Consider the following 25,148-nt stretch of genomic DNA (forward strand, 5'->3'; position numbering starts at 1 on the left):
CTGTATTTCAGTTTTTAATAATTACAGGAAGAATAGTTTTACAATAGAAGAAAGGTTTTTTTTTAGAATTCATGTTAATTCAATTATCTGTATGTCTTTTTTGGTCCCTGGATATTCTAAAACTATATATATATATATATATATATATATATATATATATATATATATTTTTTTTTTTTTTTTTTTTTTTTTTAAGACAGAGTTTTGCTCTTGTTGCCCAGACTGGAGTGCAATGGCATGATCTCGGCTCACCACAACCTCCACCTCCCAGGTTCAAGCCATTCTCCTGCCTCAGCTTCCCGAGTAGCTGGGATTGCAGGCATGCACCACCACACCTGGCTAATTTTGTATTTTTAGTGAAACAGGGTTTCTCCACGTTGGTCAGGCTGGTCTCGAACTCCCAACCGCAGGCGATCTGTCTGCCACAGCCTCCCAAAGGGCTAGGATTACAGGCATGAGCCACTGCTCCCAGCCTCTAAAAAGATTTTTGTTTGTTTTGGAAGTATAAAAATGTTAATATTATTCTTTGGGGGAGAATTTGGGAGTAATTATTTTATTATTTCCTAGTTACAGTTTTTAATTTTTTATAGGAACATGAATTACTAGGCTCAATTTAAAAAATGTGAAGGGAAAACAATGTTTTTACTGTTCCCACTTAAATTTGGATATGTATTCCAAGATACTGCACAAGAATGAAAATCCTTATTAAATCTATCTCTAATGATTAACCAAAAGTATACCACTCTGTGCTTATCTTGGACATTGAACTTTGGTAGATTTTTCAAAGTTATTTAAGTGCAAAACTTAATTAGTTAACATTTGCTTGCTAAATAGAAATGATACAGCATATTTTCTCCTGAATCATGTAGATGAGTCATTCTTTTCTATTGAATTATCTCTGTGCAATCAATGATTTACACTGCGGCACACCCACACTGAGTCATTAAGAAGAGATGTTTTGAGACCATTAAGAGGAGATTTGGGATCAATCTTTTTACATAGGACCAGCAGAGCTGAGTTTAGAATTCAGGTTTCCTGACTCCTTTATTTATGTTTTGCAGTGTTTCATTGTACAGCCTTCCTATCCCTATTAAAAACATCAAGGCATTCGTCCCATCTTTTGATGCTTTTATGATTCTCAGTGATTCCAGAAGATTACAGATCATGGTTCTGCAATGCTTCTGTCAGTCCTTTTAGAACCCATTTTGGGCTGCAGGAACTTTCATATTCATTCATTTCATTTTTTACATTCATTAATGTAAAAAAGAAAGGCTCAGAAGCCCCTGCCTTCCCCCACCCCAAGAATAACCACTATGAACAGTTCATTTGAATCAACGTTTATATTGTTTGAATCTGTTAAGTGTAAATATGTAATTTTTTAAATCAAAATGGAATCACACTATTCTACCACTTGCTTTTTTAAAATAGACTTTATTTTTTAGAGCAGTTTTAGGTTCACAGCAAAAGTGAACAGAAAGTATAGACTTCACACAATGCCCTGCCCCAATTATGTATAGCCTCCCTCATCATCAATTTATCAGCAGCCCCCACCACAGTGGTACATTTGTGTCAACTGATGAAACTACATTGACATAACACTATCACACAAAGCCCATAGTTTACACTAAGGTTCACTATCGGTTTTCTATATTCTATGAGTTTGGACAAATTTATAATGACATCTATTCACAACTATAGTATCATACAGAATAATTTCACTGCCCTAAAAATGCTCTGTGCTCCATCTATTCATTCCTCCCTCCCTGCTAACCCCTGGCAACCTCTGATCTTTTTACTGTCTCCCTAGTTTTGACTTTTCCAGAACGCCGTCTAGTTGGAATCATACAGTATGTAGCCTTTTCAGGTTGACTTCTTTCACTTAGTAATATGCATGTAAGTTTCCTACATATCTTCTCATGGCTCAATAGTTCATTTCTTTTTAGTACTGAATAATATTCCATTGTCTGGTATATTATGACTATTGATGTTTAATATGATGATTGATACAGTTGGATTATTATCTACCATGTTTGTGGTGACTATTTCTCTTTGTTGTCTTTGTTCTCTGTTCCTGTTTTTTCTTCCACTCTTTTTTTCACTTTTGTGGTTTAGTTGACTGTTTTATATTATTACATTTTCTCTTCTTTCTCAGCATATCAGTTATACTTCCTCTTTTTCTTTTTTACATTTTTAGCAGTTGCCCTAGAGGTTTTTGTTTGTTTGTTTGTTTGTTTTTGGTTTTTTTTTGAGACTGAGTCTAGCTCTGTCGCCAGGCTGGAGTGCAGTGGCACTGTCTCGGCTCACTGCAACCTCCACCTTCCGGGTTCAAGTGATTCTCCTGCCTCAGCCTCTTGAGTAGCTGGGATTATAGGCATGTGCTGCCACGCCCAGGTAATTTTTGTATTTTTAGTAGAGACGGGGTTTCACCATGTTGGCCAGGATCGTCTCTAACTCCTGACCTCGTGATTTGCCCACCTCAGCCTCCCAAAGTGCCCAGGATCCCAGCCATAGAGTTTTAAATACACATTTACAATGAATCCAAGTCCACTTTCAAAGAACACTATGCTGCTTTACAGGTAGTGCGAGTACCTCATAACAACAAAATAATCCTAATTCTCCCTCCCATCCCTTATGTCTTTGCTGTCATTCATTTTTATTATACATAAGCATTTAAAAATATACACAGAAATATGCATGATTGAATACATTGTTGCTATTATTATTTTGAGTGAACTGTTATTTTTTAGGTCAATTAGAATTAAATAATTTATTTTACCTTATTTCTTCTCCAGTGCTCTTCCTTTCTTTATGTAAATCCAAATTTCTGACCTATATCGTTTTCCTTCTCTCTTAAGCAGGGGTCCCCAGCACTTGGGCCACAAACTGGTACTGGTACAAGGCCTGTTAGGGCTGCACAGCAGGTGGTGAGCAGCAGGCTTCTTAGCTCCACCTCCTGTCAGATCAGCAGAGGCATTTGATTCTCATAGGAGTGTGAGCCCTATTGTGAACTGTGCATGTGAGGGATCTAGGTTGCACACCCTTATGAGATCTAATGCCTGATGATCTGAGGTGGAACAGTTTCATCCTGAAACCATTCCCCACAAAATTGGTCTCTGGTGCCAAAAAGGTTGGGGACCACTCCTCTATAGAAATTCTTTTAACATTTCTTGCAAGGCAGGTCTACTGGCAACAAATTCCCTCAGTCTTTGTGTGAGAATGTATTTATGTATTTATTTTATATATATAAAAAATATATTATATTTATATTTATATATATAATATATATATTATATATAAATATAATATATATAATATATAAATATAATATATACATTATATATAAATATAATGTATATATTATATATAAATATAATGTATATATTATATTTAAATATAATTTATATATATTAAATATAATATATATATTTTTTATATATAAATATAATATATATTTATATAAATATAATATATATATTTTATTTATATATATATATAGAGAGAGAGAGAGAGAGAGAGAGAGAGAGAGAGTTTCACTATGCTGCCCAGGCTGGACTCAAACTCTTGGCTCAAGCAATCCCTCCACCTCAGCCTCCTGAATAGCTGAGACTATAGGCACGCACCACTGTGCCTGGCTTCTCCTTACTTTTAAAGTATAATTTTGTGGGTACAGAATGCTGTTGGTGGCTTTTTTCTCTCACCACTGTAAATATTTCATTCCATTCTCTTCTTGCTTGCATGCTTGCTGAGGAAAAGTTGTATATAATTTTCATCTTTTCTCCTCTACAAGTAAGGTCTTTTCCCCCGGGCTTCATTCAGAATTTTTTATCTTTGATTTCCTGCAACTTATATATGCATGCCTAGTTGTAGGGCTTTTGTTTGTTTGTTTGGCATTTGTTCTACTTGGTGTTCTCTCAACTTCTGTGATCTGTGATTTGGTGTCTGAAATTAATATGAGGGAAATTCTCTTTCATTATTGCTTCAAATATTTTTTCTGTTCCTTTCTCTGGTTATTCTCTTCCTGCTATTTCCATTACACATATGTTATATCCTTTGTAGTCGTCCCATAGTTCTTGGAGATTCTGTTTATATAGTCTTACTTATTTTTGCAGTTTTGGCAGTTATTTCCAAGCTCAAATATTCTGTTTTCAGCCTTGTTCAGTCTACCAAAAAGCCCATCAAAGGCATTCTTTATTTCTATTACAGTGTTTTTGATCTCTAGTATTTATTTCTTTTTAGTTCTTTCTTAGAGTTTAAACTCTCTGCTTACATTGACCCATTTGTTCTTGTATGCTGTCTACTTTATCCATTCGAGCCCTTGGCATTGTGATCATAGTTGTTTTAAATTTCTGGTCTGATAATTCCAACATCCCAGTCATATCTGAGTTTGGTTCTGATGCTTGCTCTCTGTCTCTTTAAAGCCTTTTTTTTTTTTTTTTTGCCTTTTAGTATGCCTGGCAATGTTTTCTTCATAGCTGGACAGGATATACGGGGTAAAAGGAAGTGCTGTAACTAGACCTTTAGTAATGCGGTATACAGTGGGGGAGGGGGAGAGGAAGGGTTCTATAGTTCTATGAAGAGGTCTCAGTCTTTTAGTAAACCTGTGTCTCTAGACTGAATTTCACAAGTGCTTCTCAGTTCCTATCTGCCCCGATCCCTGTTAGGTGGGACGTGATGGCTAGAGTGGGCTGCAACTGGGTATTTTCAGTTTTCATGTGGAAGGCTAGAGGAGACTGGAGTTCTTATTTCCCTTCTCCTGCATCATTTAAGCTCCTATAAATCACAAGCATTAGGCTCTATTTAAACAGTTTTTCCCAAGGGCAGACTTTGTTTAGAAGGGAAGAATAGAGTGTCCAGGTATATTTCAAATGGTTACTTTTCCTATCCCCTCTGCCAGGGACATGGAAGCAGGAGATTTTTCTCTAATAAAAAGAGAACAATATTTGAGAACCTCTTTGAATTCCTATAGGTAAACTCATGAAAGTGTGGAGATCATCCCTTCCTTAGGGCTGAATCACTCTGGAATTTTTCTCTCTGAAACTTGTCTACACTGAGCCTCCGGCAATTCAATTACAGTTCAGGTTTTCCTGCCCTAGCCCTGGTTCCTGCTGAGATTTCTTTTTTTTTTTTTTTGAGACAGAGTCTCTGTCGCCCAGGCTGGAGTGCAGCGGCGTGATCTCGGCTCACTGCAAGCTCCGCCTCCCGGATTCACGCCATTCTCTTGCCTCAGCCTCTCCGAGTAGCTGGGACTACAGGCGCCCGCCACCACGCCCAGCCAATTTTTTGTATTTTTAGTAGAGACAGGGTTTCATCGTGGTCTCGATCTCCTGACCTCATGATCCGCCCGCCTGGGCCTCCCAAAGTGCTAGGATTAGAAGCGTGAGCCACTGCGCCCGGCCCCTGCTGAGATTTCTGCACCAGTAAATTGTGATTTTTGATATTCACTTGTTTATCTCTTCAGTTTGCCCTGTAACCTTATCTCTCTGCAGATCTAAGAAGAGTTATTGATTTTTCTATTTGTTCAGATTTTTACTTATTGTTAGGAAAGATTCATGACTTCCTGGCTCCTTACTTGCTTTTCTCATTCAATATTCCCTATGAGTACATATTTTATAATTTAAGCAACTTGTTTTGATGAACATTTAGATTCTCCACCCTCTCTTTTTTTGATTACTTAGAACGTTTAGGCCACACACGATGGCTCATGCCTGTAATCCCAGCACTTTGGGAGGCTGAGGCGAATGGATCGCTTGAGCCCAGGAGTTTGAGGCTCTACAAAAAAATTTAAAAAAGAAAATTAGGTGTGCATGGTGGTGTGTGCCTGTAGTCCCAGATACTCAGGAGGCTGAAGTGGGAGGATCCCTTGAGCCCAGGAGGGTGAGGCTGCAGTGAGCCGTGTGATTGCGCCGCGCCACTGCACTCCATCAAGCCTGAGCAACAGAGAGAGAGATTCTGTCTCAAAATAAATAAATACATACATAAATAGAAAAATAAAAGAATGTTTTAAGCACAAAAAGTAAAAATCTTGCTTGTTTTAAAATGATTTTAATTTCTTTTTTATTGTATACATTTAAGGGTTACATTAAATGTTTTAAATTTCTAATACAGATTTTAATTCACTTTATTAACTTCCTCCTGAGATAGATGCTCAGAAAACATTACATATTCACAAAATGAAAAAAAGTGTTAAAGTAAATAACAATTTTTTAAAAACGTATCAAACTATAATTTTATATCCAGTGAAAATACCCTTCAAAAATAAAAGTGAAATAAAGATATTCTCATTCAGACAAAACCTAAAAGAATGTGTCTCCAGTAAACCCTCACTATAAGAAATTCTCTTTTTTTTTTTTTTTTTGAGATGGAATCTCACCCTGTCGCCCAGGCTGGAGTGCAATGGCGTGATCTTAGGTCACTGCAACCTCTGCCTCCTGGGTTCAAACAATTCTCCTGCCTCAGCCTCCCAAGTAGCTGGGATTACAGGCGCCCATCAGCACACTCAGCTAATTTTTGTATTTTTAGTAGAGACGGGGTTTTGCCATGTTGGCCAGGCTGGTCTTGAACTCCTGACCTTGTGATCTGCCTGCCTCGGCCTCCCAAAGTGCGGGGGTTACAGGCGTGAGCCACCCTGCCCAGCCCCAAGAAATTCTTAAAACAGGTTGTTCAGGCCAAAGGCAGGAAGAGATGAAGAGTACCAGAAAGGGTAAATATCTGGCACATATAAAAGACCTATTTTAAGTACTTTTGTTATATATATTCCATATTTAATAAATTACGTTTGTGTGCATATATATGTCTTTTAAATATAATTAACCATTTAAAGCAAAAATAATGATGTGTAGGATTTATGATATATGCAGAAGTAAAACATAAGAAAACAAAAGTACAAAAGTTAGAAGGAATAAATGAAATTATACTATTATACTGTTGGTTGAGATTATTATTATATATCGTTACATTGTTCCTGAAATAGTTTAATGTATCTTGCTTGGGATACAATTTGCTTGAGTACATACAACTGTCAAAACTCTTTGAATAGAACACCTAAGATCTATGCGTTTGTTTGTATGTTAATTATACCTCCAACATTGTTCTTAAACAGTGTGATTGAGATTGAATTTACAGAGATGTAGGCTGTATCATATTTCAGGAGTTACTGCTGTTTTGAACAGACAATCTCATGGGTTACCTTTCTAAGGAAGTAGTTCCACAAGACTCTCATTGAAAACAGGAGAGCTGGAAAACAGGTATTCAGTATTCCTGGAGTAAATTCTTCAAATTTAGATTCCTACAAAAAGTCTTCAAGAAAGAATATTGGGCATCCTAGGTTTTATTTTATCTGTCTTTCAACAAAGATTACATAAGATGACAATGATTTTTAAAATGTAGTTGAAAAGATTTTTCTACTACACATTACTTTCTTACTATCTGTTGTGATCACCCTGCAGAGGCGGGATGGTCCCTACCATCCAAAATTTGGTTCAGATGTCAAGACTGATGATGCACACACACCAGAAGAGTATGAAAAGACTCATTATCTGTAGAATGAAGATTTTGGGTGCAGTGGCTCATGCCTGTAATCCCAGCACTTTGGGAGGCCGAGGCAGGTGGATCACTTGAGGTTAGGAGTTTGAGACCAGCCTGGCCAACGTGGCAAAACCCCATCTCTACTAAAAATACAAAGATTAGCCGGGCGTGGTGGCGTGTGCCTGTAGTCCCAGCAACTTGGGAGGCTGAGGCAGAAGAATCACTTGAACTAGGGAGGTGGAGGTTGCAGTGAGCTGAGATTGTGCCACCACACTCCAGGCTGGGTGACAGAGCAAGACTCTATCTAAAATAAAAAAGCAAAAAAAGAGAAAAGAAGAGAAAAGATTTCTGGAAAAAGCAGGGCAGGCTCCCGAGCAGAGCTTAAAGTGACTTGGGGGAACAGGAAGGGTGACAGGCTACAGTCTTTATGGTGGTTAGTGGGTGGGCTGGAGTGCAGCGTCCTCCATGTGCAGGCAGGGTGCATGGTTTGAACTTCCCACTGGTGCTAAAGAAGGGAGCACCCATGCTGTCTCATCAGCTTGTCTGGATGTGGGACAGAGTGGGAAAGAGGTGTGGTGAGGCTAGAAGGCTGTCAGTCTTGCCTTTGTCAAAACTCAGAGAACTATACTCTTAGAAAGGATGAATCTATACTCTATATAAACTATACCTCAGCCAGATGTGGTGGCTCATGACTCTTAATTTCAGCACTTTGGGAGGGCTGAGGCAGGCAGATTGCTTGAGCTCAGGAGTTTGAGACCAGTTTATGCAACATGGCAAAACCCTGTCTCTACAAAAAGTATAAAAAAAATGAGCCAAGCATGGCGGCACAAGCCTGTGGTCCCAGCTACTCAGGCAGCTGAAGTGGGAGGATTGCTTGAGCTCAGGAGTTCAAGGCTGCAGTGAGCCATGACCGTGCCACTGCACTCTAGCCCTTTTCTTTTGAGCCATATACCCTGTCTCAAAAGAAAAACAATTTTACCTCAGTAAACCCGACTTTAAAAGGAGAGAGAGAGAGATTGTTTGTAAAGAGCTTATGATAGTGCCTGGCACATAGTGAGTGCTCAGTGTTTACTGCTGTCATTTTAATTATTATTATTACCACTGCTGCCACCTCTACTGCTCCTTCTATGACCCTTGAACTGAGAATAGTACTGTGAAGAGAAATAGGACACGTGTGTCCACCCAGTCTCATGATACAATGTGTGATGTAAACTCGCAGTCTTCTTCATCTTATATATAAGGAAACTGAGGCCCAAAGACTGATCCCATTTCACCCCTTCCCCCTCAGACTTGTGCCTCTTCCCACCCTTCTTACCCCACCCCAACCCTGCCTACACTGATCAAGGTAAATAACGCAGTTCACTAAGGTGGATGGACCAATGGAAAGACACTGGAGGACATTACACAAAGACAACCTTTCTGCACGCTCTACAGCTCAAACCTCAAGGCTTTTTAGAGTCCAGAAATAACAAAATTTTTCCCCTGATGACCCAACTAGGCTTCAAGGGCAGATATCTCAGACTGGCTTCCGTGATGGCCTCCAGTTGATCATTCCGCCCAGGAAAAGAAATTTAAAACTCACTGTTCCAAGATTGATTTTGCATTTTTCCTTCTCCCTGTCCTCTACAAACCCTGTTTTGATCCTTATTCATGTAAGTCAATCTGATGATTGTCTTCCTCATATACAAGTAAATTTACTTGCAGATACCTAACTAGAAATTTCAGAGTTAATCCTTGACCTTATATTTCTCAAAGTTTTACCAAGAGTTCCCCCCATACCCCGAGTCCTACCACCAGTGCCAAGAGAAGTATGCAGCCTAAAGGTGCACCCTGCCCCAACTGAGATCTCTTAGTTCCACAGCTGACCTCTCCTGGCTCTTCTGGTGAGTGGTATGGAAAATGATGGAGAAACTGCCATATGTTTTCATAATGATCAGACCAATTTACATTTCCATCAACAGTATACTAGGGTTCCCTTTTCTCCACACCCTTGCCAGCACTTATCTTGTTTTTTTCATAATAGCCATCCTAATAGGTGTGAGGTGGTATCTCACTGTGGTTTTGATTTGCATTTTCCAGATGACTTGTGAAGTTGATTCATTTGTCATATACCTGTTGGCCATTTATATGTCTTCTCTGGAGAAGTGTCTGTTCAAGTCCTTTGCCCATTTTTTAATTTGTTAGTGTATGTTTGCTATTGAGTTGTATGAGTTCCTTATAGTATATCGTGGATATTAACTCTTCATCAGTTATATGGTCTGCAAATATTTTCTCCCACTCTGAATGCTGCCTTTTCATTTTTTTTTATGTGTATACTTGACTTTTAAAATGAGTAACAAGGTCCATACAATTCACATTTGGCTGATATGCCTCTTGATTCTCTTGTAATTTGTAAGTTCCTTTGACTCCTTTCCTTCTTTTAATTTATTTGTTAAGAAATGGAATCATTTGCACTATAGAATCTCCCACATTCTGGATTTTGACAATTGCATTCCCATAGAGTCCTTTAGCACGTTCCTGTGTTTCTTATAATCTGGTAGTTAGATCTAGAATTTGACCAGATTTAAGGCCAATTTTTTTAGCTAGGATACTGCATGGGTGGTTATGTGTACTTTTTTCATGATATCATGAAAAAAGCATGTTCTTAAAGCAATTTAAGTGAGAGTACAAAAGGTTGGGTTGGGTGGGGCATGGTAGCTCATGCCTGTAATCCCAGCACTTTGGGAGGCCAAGGCAGGAGGATTGTTGAAGCCTGGAGTTTGAGACCAGCCTGGACAACATAGCGAGACCCCGTCCCTACAGAAAACATTTTTTTTTAATTAGCTGGGCGTGTTGGCATGTGCCTGTAGTCCCAGCTACTCAGGAAGCTGAGGGAGGAAGATCTCTTGAACCCATGAGGTCAAGGCTGCAATGAGTCATGATGGCACCACTGCACACTAGCTCAGGCAACAGAGCAAGACCCTGTCTCAAAAAACAAAAAACAATAACAAAAAAAGAAAAGGTTGGGTCGATGACAGTTTCTAGCGACTGATGCCACCACTCTGTTTACAGAATCACCCCTCTCCTCTGGCCCTGATGTTTTATCATGACATCATATTTACAATGCCTGGCAAAGGCTTCATTCCCATTTGGCATACTAACTCTCAGGCAAATAGACCTTTTGAAAGCCTGTATTATGTATATAACATATAGGCTCACACTGGATAATCTATTTTATAACCTGACTTCTTCAATTTTACCTCATGTTTAAACCATGTTTTAGGTTCTATATTTTTAATTAAAAATCTAAGGAAGAAGGATATTTCACATTTCTGTAAACTCTAAGATCTTGCAGCAGAAGTGAAACTGCACATTTAGGGGTGCCTGCCCCTCTACTGATGCTGCCCTTTGTGGGCCATACGTCCTTAGGAAAATGAAGGACTGTGCACTCCTGATTTGTTAGCCAGCTCTGTTGACATCTTTCAGTGGTTCCTTTTATGTATGGCCACTCCTACAGAGGCCTCTTGTACTTTGGGAACTGGTGAGTCTCCCTGTCCCTAGGGCTTTTTAGTCACATGTCCATCCACTGTTTCAATGTAACATGCATCTAGGCAAGGTTAACGATTAAATGGTTGGGATGAAAGGTCATCCTTTACGCGGAACATCAGAATGGTAGATAATTCCTGTTCCACTTTCTTTGATGAAACAAGTAAAGAAGAAACAACACAGTCATATTAATTGAAGAGTCTTCATCCCAGACGCAGCCCAGGAATCATGCTGGAGAAGTTCTGCAACTCTACTTTTTGGGTGAGAAATTACATTTATCTTCATATTGACTCTTCTCAGACTCAGAACAAGCGGTAGTTAGTTAACTTAGGGTGGTCACCAACAAGAACCAGAAATGTTAGATGTGCAATTGGTCTAAAGCTCAGGCTTTTTAGAAAGCATAATTCATAATATCTCCAGAGGATATAAGGGATATAAGATCTGGGAAAGGTAATGCAAATTATTCTCTGTCATATGTTTTTTTATATCAGACTCTTGTGCTAGCTAGTTGCAAAATTGCCTTCTCTAAAGAGAAACAGTTAAAAACCTTCCAATTTAATCAGTGTGAGGAAGGAGAATTGTTGTTGCATACTTTGCTAGTAGAAGGAAGAGAAGGTCCGTGACTGAGTCTTGCTGAGACATGTTGATGTTGAAATGATAATGATAAGTTCTAGAAGAACTGGCAACTAATGATATGGACTAGAAGTTGAGTCTAGGGATGCAATTTTGGGCATCATGAGCACTGAAATAATTTTTGAACAATTAGAGTTGGGTAATACTGTTTTTAAGGAAAAGAAGAGACACCACTTATGGGGTGAACAAGAACAGTGTAACATTACGGAGTCATAGATAGCAAAAAATTTCAAGATAGGGGCCAATCAACAGTATCAAAGGTCTAGTGGAATAGAAAACAAAAAAGGACCTTAGATTTAGTGATTTTAGTAAGAGTTTAGTGAGAAAGTGTCATCTGCAAACTCCTAGCCTCAGCATCAGAATCACCTGGGGCAATAAATATAGTTTAAGTATCTTAAGTGATTCTTCTGAATTCTAACATTTGATAACCTTATATAGAGGTGAGAGGGGCAGGGATTAGATAGCAGAGCACCTGGGCAGCACCTCATGTCTTAGAAAGGACCTGGGTCCCAAGACCCTCGAGGCCAGGAGTGTATACCACAGCAAGGTGGATCTTCATGGGCTGTAGTATCTAGACAAGCCATCTTTTGAGAATTCTTTATGAGAACTACCTAACAAACTTTCTTGGTCAGGGCATCGCAAGCAATTCTTTAAAGAGTCTGTACAAATAACCATATAAAACAATTTTTAACAATTTATAGGAAGAGAAAAATCTACACTCATGTGACTCAGATACAAGAATTGCTGCCCACCCCCCCACCCCCCAACTTCCACTTCACAAGACACTTCCATTTATCACAGAACACAAAGACTGCACAAAACTTGCTGGTTGGAAGCCTTCTGTCCAACAATGCTGTTGTCACTGCTGTGCTGAAACTGGCCAGGTTTTTAATGTAAGCGCTCTGGGCCATCAGAGAGCAAATGTTACAGTATGACTAAGCGTTCTCCCTGCATGGCGCCTGCATGTTTGAGTATCTGCCAGTGAGTTCAGTTAGTGCCAGAAACTTGAATAATTTTTTATATCCCAGGGAACTATTCTCTCCTTTAAACTGGGGAACAGTCCTTCTTCATCCTATAATTTGGCAAATGCAGTGGCGAGGTTTACTCAGAATAGCTGGTACAGAAATTCACTTAAAATCACAAGAAGACAGGTTTTTGGAGGGTGGGTTGGCCAGAAAGTAACTACATTTGTCATTAAATGGTGAATTTGTATCAAAGTGCACAAATAGGAAAATATGGATAGTTAAAAGGTAAGGCTGGATATGGGTATGGATATGGAGTTGAGTTTAAATTGTCTGAAAGCAGTGGGATGTGCTGCAGGGTGGTTTTCTGTCTTCACAATGCATGTATGCAACAATCCTTCCCCTTTGGTCTCCAGAATTCCTCGTTCCTGGACAGTCCGGAGGCAGACCTACCACTTTGTTTTGAGCAAACTGTTCTGGTGTGGATTCCCTTGGGCTTCCTATGGCTCCTGGCCCCCTGGCAGCTTCTCCACGTGTATAAATCCAGGACCAAGAGATCCTCTACCACCAAACTCTATCTTGCTAAGCAGGTAAAATTAACACCACTGTTTCTGAACTCTAATTCCTTGGTGCACAGTAGAGACATTTTCTTGGTGGTTAGTGTCCTCTTCCTTGTCTTTAAGCAGCTGCCCCAGGTGCCATTGTCTCAGGTAGAGCCAGGCTCTAGGTTTCCCTCTCTCCATCTACCCTAATTCTCACGGGTCCCTTGCTGCATTTCTTAAATCAAAGTGACTTTGATTTTTGCATAAGAATGGTGACTCTTAATTCTTGTGGATATTGGGTTCCCTAAACACAAAGGGCATATAATCAATCAAATTATCTTTATAGCATTTGAGAAATGAACACTAGATCACCTATCTTTAAACAGCTCTAATAAATCAGTGGACTGTAATTCAGTTGGCATCTACCTCGTGAAAATGAGCTAGATAATGGATCTCCTGCCCCACTGAGGCAATCCAACTATCACTCATCTTCAAAAACTTGGGTCCGAAATAAGGTTTCCATTTTCCCCACACATTTGATGAGTCAGGATGATCACTCACAGTAGAAGGAGGAAGGGTAAGTGTGCACAGTGACAAGCACGAGTAGGGAAATAATGGAAAGGACAGGTCTGCGGGAGAGGCCCAGGAGGGGCCAGGAGGGGAGGAGCCCTCAGCCAGCTGCACCAACTCACTCAGGGAGGGGTCTTGTGGGAACCCAAGACCCTCATTCGAGGTCGTAAAATTATCTCATAAAATCTTCCATCTGCTTCCTTTCACTAGTTTTTTTTTTTTTTCTATCTGTCCTTATTATCATTATTACTACCATTTTAAATGGAGTCTCACTCTGTTGCCCAGGCTGGAGTGCAGTGGAACTATCTCGGCTCACTGCAACCTCCACCTCCTGGGTTCAAGCAATTCTTATGCCTCAACCCCTCCCGAGTAGCTGGGATTACAGGAGCACGCCACCATGCCCAGCTAATTTTTGTATTTTCAGTAGGGACGGGATTTCGCCATGTTGGCCAGACTGGTCTCAAACTCCTGACCTCAAGTGATCCCTCCTGCCTCGGCCTCCCAAAGTGCTGGGATTACAAGCCTGAGCCACCCGCTCAGCCTCTATCAGTCCTTATCTTTCAACAGGTTTTTAGAAAGGCAAACTAGATTCCATTGTTCTACTAGCATACCTAACAATGACTCAGGTTACTTGGAATCTTAAAAGGAGGAAAGAGCTTGGCCAAAGGAAGTGGATTTCACCTTGACACTTTGAGGTCAGGGTTGGTCGTGGGTTTTATTAGATTCTGATTCGAAAAAGAACAGTCTCAGAGCTTGGGGCAGTGTCACTGTCTCCCTTGTTGACCTGAGTGCCCATCACAGGACCTAGCATGTTTCAAACACTCCCATTGGAATTCAACATTTGTTGAATGTTGGTGTGAAATGCATTCTAGGAATAGTGGTTGATTCAAGAGTATGTTAGAGCTGACCTCAGTGGTACATACCTGTAACCCCAGTTCCTCTGGAAGCTGGAAGTAGTAGGATCACTACAGGCCAGCCTCACAACATAGCAAGTCCCCATCTCTTAAAAAAATAAAATAAAATAAAAATAAAAAGGAAAGAAATGTATGTTAGACTTTGAACATTCTGAACATTAAACAACTCTGAACATTTAATAACATTCTCAGTACCCTTGGAATTGGGTTATTGTTCGAGGTTAGAAGCAATCAAGTTGGGAGGCTTCTTCTACTTTCTGGAGCTTGTAAGAAGAAGCTGATTAATGAGCAAACCAATATCCCATTCTAATAAAAGCTATTAGTTAACTCTTTTACAAAATACTTTATTGAGATATAATTTACATACCATACAGTTCTCTCATTTAATACAATTCAGGCCGGACGCTGTGGCTCACGCCTGTAATCCCAACACTTTGGGAGGCCAAGGTGGGTGGATCACTTGAGATCAGGAATTTGAGACCAGCTTGGCCAACACAGTGAAACCCCATCTCTATTAGAAATACAAAAAAATTCGGCTGGGCGTGGTGGCTCACGCTTGTAATCCCAGCACTTTGGGAGGCCGAGGTGCATGGATCACGAGGTCAGGAGTTTGAGACCAGCCTGGCCAACATGGTGAAACCCCATCTCTACTAAAAATACAAAAATTAGCCGGGCATGGTGGTGGATGCCTGTAATCCCAGCTACTCAGGAGACTGAGGCAGAGAATTGCTTGAACCTGGGAGGCGGAGGTTGCAGTGAGCTGAGATCATGCCACTGCACTCCAGCCTGGGTGACAGAGCAAGACTCCGTCTCAAAAAAAGAAAAAAAAAAAAATTAGCCTGGTGCGGTGGCACACACCTGTAACCCCAGCTACTCAGGTGGCTGAGGTGTGAGGATCACTTGAACCCAGGAGGTGGAGGTTACAGTGAGCCAAGATCGTGCCACTGCACTCCAGCTTCAGACTCTGTCTCAAAAAAAAAAAATACAATTCCGTTTTTTTAGTATATTAACACATATGTGCAACCATCACCACAGTCAATTTTAGAACATTTCATTATCTTTAACCCCATCTCCTCATTCCCCTTATCCTTAGCAACCGCTAAATCTCTTTTCGGTCTTTATAGATTTCCCTGTTCTAGATATTTCATATGAATGGAATTATATAATATGTGGTCTTTTTTGATTGGCTTCTTTCACTTAGCACAATGTTTTCAAGGTTTATCTATGCTGTACCATTGCTGTACCATGTATCGATATTTTACTCCTTTTTTTTTTTTTTTCTTTTGGGACGGAGTCTCGTTCTGTCGCCCAGGCAGGCTGCCAACATAGATTCCTGCCAACAGTGTGTTAAAGTGCATGTCCTTGCACCATTGTCAGCATTGAGTTATTTTCAACTTTTATGTGTAAACATGACATCTCACTGAGTTGCTTTGCATTTTTATGAATACTAACGCAATTGTTTTTTTAATTTAAGTGTATTTCATTTGCGAATTGTCTGTTCATATCACTTCCTTATTTTTTTAATGGGGGTGTGAGTGTATTTAACTTATCTTTTGAACAGATAATTCTCAGAGGATCACAAAATTCAAAAAGTACAAAAGGAGCTGGGCATAGTAGCTCACGCCTATAATCCCAACACTTTGGGAAGCTGAGGTCGGAGAATTGCTTGAGCCCAGCAGTTCGAGACCAGCCTGGCCAACTTGGTGAGACCTATCTCTACAAAAAAATTAAAAAAAAATTCACCAGGCATGGTGGCATGTGCCTGTGGTCCCAGCTACTCAGGAGGCTGAGGTGGGAAGATCACTTGACAAGTTCAAGGAGGTCAACGCTGCAGTGATCCATGTTCACACCACTGCACTTCAGCCTGGGCAACAGAGCTAGACCCTGTCTCAAAAAAAAAAGGACAAAAGGGTACCCAGTACTCTAGTCACTCATTCCTGTCATAGTTGGCAACCATTGATACCAGTTCCTCATATCTCCTTCCAGAAATAGCCTGTGCTTTTACAAACAGCTACGTACATATATTTTTTCACACAAATGCTAGTGTCCCATATGGGCTTTTCTGTGTCTTAGAGCTCCTTCCATTTTAGCACGTAAAAATCTGCATATTTCTCTTTTTTTTGTGGATATTTTATTCATTTGTACCTAAGCAGCCAAACTCATACTGATACCACCATACAGCCAAGGTTACTGAAACCTCTTTGATTAGACTTTAGTCATATCCCACCCCCAAATCGACCCAATAGGTACAATGAAAACCAGTATCTCAAGGCAGAATACAGAGCTGTAAAACAAGAAAAATCCTATGACGGAGGGAGGGAAAAAGGAAGAATTCCGCCACTACCCAGACTGAAATTGAGTTAATATATTCATCTCCACACATTTTCAGGCTGCATGTTCATGGAGTAATTTAGGAATAAACCTATGATTTGTGAAGCATTGAAATACTTAGTGGTTTGCTGTATTACCTCATAGCTCTCCCCAGCAGTTTCCAAGACAGCTTCCAAAAACTGGCAGGAGAATTTCGCTGGAGCTGCATGCAAGACTACCAAGATTCCTCCCCACAGTTATGAAACCGATTTTTCCGGGACTGGTTGTTCGAGTCTTCTGGGTGCCAAGTCTGACTTTTCTGGGAATGGTTGATCCACACTGGAAGGCTTCCAGATGTGTTCCCCAGGCATCCCTGGTGGTAGGAAGAGTAGAGGCCTGGGTATTCTGTAGATGCTGAGTCCTGAGTTATACTGTTGCTTATTCTTTGGTCAGTTGGCTTTCTACCACCTCTTAGCTTTCATTCTCTGTAACCAGCTTGTATGCTGTTTGTAGCTAAGATTCAGGGTATTGGAAAGTTCTTGCACCTGCTGGAGGCTGCGGGGTTTCTGTCTCTGAAATCCATCATTAATTACACACAGCTGGGCCAGAGAGAACATGTTTCTGGTCTTCTGTTTCTTCACCTGGATCTTATCTTCATTCTTCACTGTGCTCTTCTCTGCAGAAGTGCGTAGTTTTACTTTGGGACTAGTGGAAGAATTAGGACTTTCCTGAATAAATAGATCCACAGAGGAAGGAAGATGAGAGAGCCTCTGAGTGGGACACCTCCTCATATGTCATTTGCAAGGATGGATAACTTTCATCAGGGCCATGAGTCACAGGCATTGGTGAAAGAGTCCCTAGAATTGGATGCTTTAGAATAAGGCAGGCTTTGGAGACAAGCTGGACTCACACTCATGTTATTGAAAAGGAGCGGGGAGGGGCGGGTGCAGTGGCTCACGCCTGTAATCCCAGCCCTTTGGGAGGCTGAGGTGGGTGGATCACCTGAGGTCAGAAGTTCAAGACCAGCCTGGGCAACATGGTGAAACCCTGTCTCTATTAAAAATACAAAAACTAGCTGGGCATAGTGGTTCACACCTGTAATCCCATCTACTTGGGAGGCTGAGGCAGGAGAATCACTTGAACCTGGGAGGCGGAGGTTGCAGTGAGATAGCACCACTACACTCCAGCCTGGGTGACAGAGCGAAACTCCATCTAAAAAAAAAAAAAAAAAAACAAAAAGAAAAGAAAAGGTGGAGGAAAATTAAATAACTTGACTGTAAAAATGGCTAAGGCATTAAGATTTAAGTATCTAGGTAGAAGATCTTAGAGAAATATGTAAAATTTCTCCAAATGTAAAAGTATCAAAAAGCCAGGATGAAGTCAGTCACCTCCACATTACCGGGAGACAACCAGCTCAATCCCACAAAAGGTCTGCTTTTTTTTTGTAATGATTCTTTGAGATGCTGTTATTTGAATGTACCATAATTTATGTGTCCTATATGACATGAATTTCGTTGGTTTCTAATATTTTGCATCATGAGCAATGCTGCAATACACAGCTTTGTATATACTTGTGTATACAAGTGTGTCTATAGGATAAATTCCCAAAAATGAAATGACTGAGTTAAGATATGTGAACTCAGAATTTTTATACACAGGGCAAACTGCCCTCAAAGAGGCTTTCCTTGGTCTCATCAACTTTGTATCACATTTTTTGATGTTTGCTAATTGGTTAGGAAAAATGTTATGTTTCAAATTATATATACTTTCAAATTGTATTCTCATATTAATGAGGTTAAGCATATATTCATATGTTTAAAAGCCTTTTGTTTTTTTTTTAAATCCATTTATATTATATACTCATTTTTTTACATTGAGTTATTAGGGTATTTTTTTAAATTACTTTGTAGAAGTTCTTTATAAAGTTAACTGGTCTTTTTTGATATGAACTGCTCAGTGTATTTCAAATCCATTGTATGAGTTTAATATATATAAGCCTATGGCAAGACCCCCTCCTTTTCCCTGGCCTGGGGAGTAGGCTGCTGGTTAGTACCCTCTAGTCATCTCCAAGGGCAGGTGCCTTAGCTCTAGCTTGCTCTATTTTACCTCCTAATTTACCTAAAGGCAGCCATAGCTTACCGCCTATAAAGCTATTTTTTTCCCCAAAACCTCATAGTCTCTTGTGAGGAAAACACCCTATGGTGTATTATATACTTGAAAAAATGCATTTCAGTTATTAACATGTCTTTGACTCTACTCGTTAATAAATAATAGCACTGATCCTATTAGTTAAAGTAAGGGCGCATTCATCTCCTTTCTTGGCTGGTTTTCATTACAAAGGGCCCATTATCTCTGCCTGTGCCATTCTGGTTAAATGAGACTTAAAAGAATGAATAAGGGTAGATGGATAGGAGCATAAAAAGATGAGGGGAGGGGAGATGGTGCCACATAAATATCTTCGTTTTGATGGCTAAGATGCTGGTATACTCAGTGGAGGCAGTAATTTCCCCCCTGATATGTGGGGATGTGGGCCTTTAGAACAGTGTAATGTGTATCATGTCTTCTGAGCTCATAGGACAAATATTGATTGGCATTATATGGGATCAAGACTGGGGCTGGGTGTGGTGGCTCATGCTTGTAATCCCAGCACTTAGGGAGGCCGAGGTGAGCAGATCACCTGAGATCAGGAGCTTGAGACCAGCTTGGCCAACGTGGTAAAATCCCGTCTCTACTAAAAATACAAAAATTAGCCAGGTGTGGTGGCGCACACTTGTAATCCCAGCTACTCAGGAGGCTGAGGCAGGAGAATCACTTGAACCCAGGAGGTGGAGGTTGCAGTGAACCGAGATTGCGCCTCTGCACCACTCCAGCCTGGGCAATAGATTGAGACTCCGTCTCAAAACAAAAACAAAAAACCTATGGCCTAAGAAAGGGAATAGTGCCTTTTAAACCTAGTACTTTCTGTTGCTGTATAACAAAATACCCCAAAACTTAGCAGCTAAAAAAGAATTCTTTAAATCTTAACAGTTTCTGTGGATCAAGAATTTGGGAGCAGCTTACCCAGGTTCTGCTTCAAGGTCTCTCAGGAGGTTGAAGTTAATATGTGCTGTCTGGGGCTACTGGCATGTGAAGGCTTGACTGGGGCTGAAAGATCTGCTTCTAAGATGACTGTCACATGGCTGGTGGCAGAAAGCCTCAGTTTCTCATTGGCTGTTGGCAGAAGGTCTCAGTTCCTTACCAAGTGGTCCTCTCCAAAGAGCTATTGGAGTGTCCTCATGACCGGACTGGTAGCTTTCTCCAGAGTGAGCAATCGGAGACAGAGAACAAGGAGAAAGAATCCACATTGCTTTTTATACCCTAGCCTTGGAAGTCACACACCGTCACTTCTGCCATTTTCTATTCACCAGAAGTACATCCCTAAGTCCCCAGCCCACACTCAAGGGAGGGGGAATTAAGCTCTGCTCTTTGAAGAGAGGAATATCAAAAAATCTGCGGACATATTTTAAAACTTCACACTCAGCATTCCTCAAAAACAATGATCATGGCATACTTTGAACATTATTCTATCACTTGAACTGTATGTATCCATTCTTTCCAGAAATATTTATTGTGTTATCTGAATCACTGCGTACCATTTTTCTTATCCATCACTGGAAACCATTCTGTTCTAAGAGCCTTATAAAGAATGATATCCTCCTAACAGTGGTCTTTTTCCCTTCTCAGGTATTCGTTGGTTTTCTTCTTATTCTAGCAGCCATAGAGCTGGCCCTTGTACTCACAGAAGACTCTGGACAAGCCACAGTCCCTGCTGTTCGATATACCAATCCAAGCCTCTACCTAGGCACGTGGGTAAGACCTATCACCACTTCTGCCCTGTTTACCTTTTCATTACCCATAAGCATCCAGCTGAAATGTACTCTTTGGGGATGAAATTAATTCCAAGGTCCTCTGTCTTTTTCACGGGATCCATAGTGAGGCAAAGCTTGGTTGGAACGGGGTGAAACAAATTTTAGCTTTTCATCTTCATTTGAGCATTAATGTATAGAGCCTTCTTCCTAGGTTAAGTATTAGCTTTCATGACTAAGATGTATATCTTATGTCCACATATCTTGCCATCTAAGGGTCACAGAAGAGAGCTAAGTTTCTTGATGTAAAAGAATATTTTAAATGCTGTAAATATTATTTCTAAATTGATTGATGACTCTAAACAATGGATCAGTGAGCTTAGAGTTTATGTAAACTTGATATCAAAAAACTAATGTCTCTCTTGTAGGCATTTTTTTAGGGGGTGGGGCCTAGACAGTGTTTAAATAACAATTGAATTAATTGCTATCAATTCAGTGGCAACTAATGACACATAATTATTTGAACTTTCAAACTTTATTGAAAAATCAGAATGTCTGGCAATCACAAACCTACGTTCAGGCAAAGCAATGTCAGCTGGGCCTCAGTAGCAGTGGCTCCTTTAGACCATGGACTCGGCACAATCCTCCCTGGGCAAATGTTATAAATCACGGCTCTTTCCCCACCAGAATGCTGTTTTAGGAGCACAGCACTAGGTCTAGGAAATCAACATTTAATTTATTATATCTAAAGTGAGATGATATAAGGCAAGATTTTTTAAAAAAATTAATTGCTTAATCTTATATTAGAAAATCAAGCTACAGACACCTTGCACCTAATTAATTAGAACCTGCCTTCCGACCTTACTACTGCAATGTCTGAAATTAATTTTCGTGGGTCTTGGAAAGGTTTTTCTAGCTCTCAAAGTAACTCCACTAAAATGAAGATAGTGACCTTCTACATTCTTGGCTAACATCCCACTCAAGTGTGGTCCATGGAGATGAGGCACTAAAAGAAAAAGCTGGATGACAAGGGGGGAACATGTTCAACCTGGCATCTGTGTGCTCTCTACCTGGCCAGATTAGTCACGACAGTCTCCTCCCTCAGCCCTCCTTTCTTCCCATGTTCTCTGACATCCTTCTCCCCTCAGTCCTCGGTTAGTGGCAGTATTCTTCAGAACATCATGTGAATTTCTCTCCAGCTCCTGGTTTTGCTGATCCAATACAGCAGACAATGGTGTGTACAGAAAAACTCCTGGTTCCTGTCCCTATTCTGGATTCTCTCAATACTCTGTGGCACTTTCCAATTTCAGACGCTGATCCGGACACTCTTACAGGTATGGAAAAAAAGAGTGGATGACACGAGGAGGTACCATGGGGCAACCTCTAACTCAGAATAAATGGCATCAAGTTGAGCTCCAGGATCAAATTGTATTAGAGGGATTTGATCATAGGCTTTAATCACAAGCATTGATATATACAAGCCATGTAGACTTCATTTGGACAAAGGCTCATTTTTCCTCTTTGTTTTTTTCTTCATAGGGTGACAATTCTAATCTAGCCTACTCCTGCCTGTTCTTCATCTCCTATGGATTCCAGATCCTGATCCTGATCTTTTCAGCATTTTCAGAAAATAATGAGTCATCAAATGTGAGATTCTAAATATGCCCATCTCATATATTACTTAATTGGATGATATCTTAATGAATATAACTTTAAGATGTCTGGGTCTCACGGGGGCCCCACAAGCCCAGAATAAGGTAGTACACACCATTTTATGACAAGGAAACAGACATGAGAGCATTAAAATACTGACTTTTACTTTCACCTACCAATTGTCAGCACAGTTAATTCATTCATATATCTATGCCAGAAAATCTGATTATCATTCTACTAGTGGCTTTAGGGTCTCCAAATAAACACATGTTGATAAGCTGACTTTAACATCATATCTAGTTTCTAGCACATTATATCATTAAAAAATCAGTTTCTGATTTTAGAGTCCCATGCAGTTCCTGTCTCCAATTGGTTTACTTTTCGATTTTTTTGTGTCTTTCAGAATCCATCATCCACAGCTTCGTTTCTGAGTAGCATTACCTACAGCTGGTATGACAGGTAGGAAATCCTGAAGTATGGATTGTCTGTATCCTTACTCTCTCACTCCTCTGAAAGTGTCAGAAAGATTTTTTATTTTATTATTATTTTTTTGAGATGGAGTTTCACTCTTGTTGCCCAGGCTGGAGTGCAATGGTGCGATCTTGGCTCACTGCAACCTCCACCTCCTGGGTTTAAGTGATTATCCTACCTCAGGCTCCCGAGTAGCTGGGATTACAGGTGTGAGCCACCATGCCCAGCTAATTTTTGCATTTTTAGTAGAGATGGGGTTTCACCATGTTGGCCAAGCTGGTCTCGAACTCAAGCTCATGATCCGCCTGCCTTGGCCTCCCTAAGTGCTGGGATTACAGGCATGAGCCACCGCGCCCAGCTGAAAGATTAATTTTTTAAAAATGCCTCTTGTGACCTCCATTTCTCTTCTACTTAGAGTCAGAGAGTGTTAAAACTTACAGACCAACTTAATCCAAGCCCTCCACTGGGCAGATTGGGATGCTGAGGAGAAGATGGAGGGGGATTTGTTTTCGGTAGCCTGGGGGTCCCACAGGAGAAGAGGAAGGATGCAGTAGGACAGGAAAGGCAAAATTTGGAGGCAGGTTTGGAGGGTAAGGGGTGAAATAGCTGGCCTGGGCTACCAGAAGATCTGGAGCAGCCACCCTTGGCCTTTATAGTTGCAGGGACCCATTTGGCAGGCTGGTGAAGTCTATGAATCCCTTCTCAGGAAATGTTTTAAATGCATAAAATAAAATGAAAGACATTGGATTCTAAAGAAAACCAAATATATTGAAATATAGTTACCAAAATATTTAAAAAACAAATGTGTGATTTAGTAATACATGTACTTCTTTATTAATGCATTAAATAACAAGATCTAGTGATGAGTCTAATAATGACCATAATTTTAAAGTAGTGATGAGCATAAGTGAGCTATGGAACATATGGGATTTCTCAGCCTGGCGCTGTAGCTCATGCCTGTAATCCCAGCACTTTGGGAGGCTGAGACGGCTGGATCACCTGAGGTCAGGAGTTTGAGACCAGCCTGGCCAATATGGTGAAACCCCATCTCCACTAAAAATACAAACATTAGCCTGGCATGGTGGCACATGCCTGTAATCCCAGCTCCTCAGGAGGCTGAGACAGAAGAATCGCTTGAACCTGGGAGGCAGAGGTTGCTGTGAGCCAAGATTGCACCATTGCACTCCAGTCTGGGCGACAAGAGCAAAATTCCATCCAAAGAAAGAAAGAAAGGAAGGAAGGAAAGAAAGAGATTTCTAAATGCTAGATTTCAGTTAGATGCTATTACAAGTAACAATATAATTTAGGCCAGGTGTGGTGGTTTACAACTGTAATCCTAGCACTTTTGGAAGCCAAGGCAGGAAAATCACTTGAGCCCAGAAGTTTGAGGCTGCAGTCGGCTATGGTTGTGTCACTGCACTCCAGCCTGGGCAGAGAAAGACCATGTCTCTAAACATATATAATTTATTTCCCATCCATATTCTCAAACTCCTGGCTAAGAGCCCTGATCAAGAGAGATGGCACAGTGGCTGGACATAGTGGCTCACACCTGTAATCCCAGCACCTTGGGAGGCTGAGATGTGCGAATCACTTGAGGTCACGAGTTGGAGAACAGCCTGGCTAACACGGTGAAACCCCATCTCTACTAAAAATACAAAAATTAGCCAGGGGCCTGGTGCAGTGGCTCACGCCTGTAATCCCAGCACTTTGGGAGGCCGAGGCAGGTGGATCACCTGAGGTCAGGAGTTTGAGACCAGCCTGGCCAACATGGTGAAACCCTGTCTCTACTACAAATACAAAATTAGCCAGGCGTGGTGGTGTGTGCCTGTAATTCCAGCTACTTGGGAGGCTGAGGCAGGAGAATCGCTTGAACCTGGGAGGCAGATCTTGCAGTAAGCTGAGGTCGTGCCACTGCACTCCAGCCTAGCGACAAGATCAAAACTCCGTCTCAACAGAAACAAAAAAAAAAGAAGAAGAAGAAGAAGCCATGTGGAGTGGTGCACACCTGTAATCCCAGCTACTTGGGAAGCTTAAGCAGGAGAATCACTTTGAAGCCGGGAGACGGAGGTTGTGGTGAGCCAAGATTTCGCTACTGCACTCCAGCCTGGGCAACAGAGTGAGACTCTGTCTCAGAAAAAACACAAAAAACAAACAACAACAACAACAAAAACACACACACAAAAAAAAAACAAAGATGCC

General features: G+C 40.6%; 1 protein-coding gene across 1 annotated transcript in view; it reads left to right on the forward strand.

The window, feature by feature from the left end:
• ABCC2 (ATP binding cassette subfamily C member 2) overlaps window positions 1-25,148 on the forward strand; it is a 71,218-nt gene that overhangs the window by 3,173 nt on the left and 42,897 nt on the right. Inside the window, exons 2-7 of the mRNA XM_054435844.2 lie at window positions 11,214-11,310; window positions 13,061-13,234; window positions 20,704-20,829; window positions 22,025-22,159; window positions 22,365-22,472; window positions 22,882-22,937. Of these exons, the coding sequence (XP_054291819.1) occupies window positions 11,278-11,310; window positions 13,061-13,234; window positions 20,704-20,829; window positions 22,025-22,159; window positions 22,365-22,472; window positions 22,882-22,937 (632 nt within the window). The 5' untranslated portion in view covers window positions 11,214-11,277. The remainder of the gene's footprint in view (window positions 1-11,213; window positions 11,311-13,060; window positions 13,235-20,703; window positions 20,830-22,024; window positions 22,160-22,364; window positions 22,473-22,881; window positions 22,938-25,148) is intronic.

This window comes from Pongo pygmaeus, chromosome 8, assembly GCF_028885625.2.
Source record: "Pongo pygmaeus isolate AG05252 chromosome 8, NHGRI_mPonPyg2-v2.0_pri, whole genome shotgun sequence".
NCBI classification, from domain to species: Eukaryota; Metazoa; Chordata; class Mammalia; order Primates; family Hominidae; genus Pongo; species Pongo pygmaeus.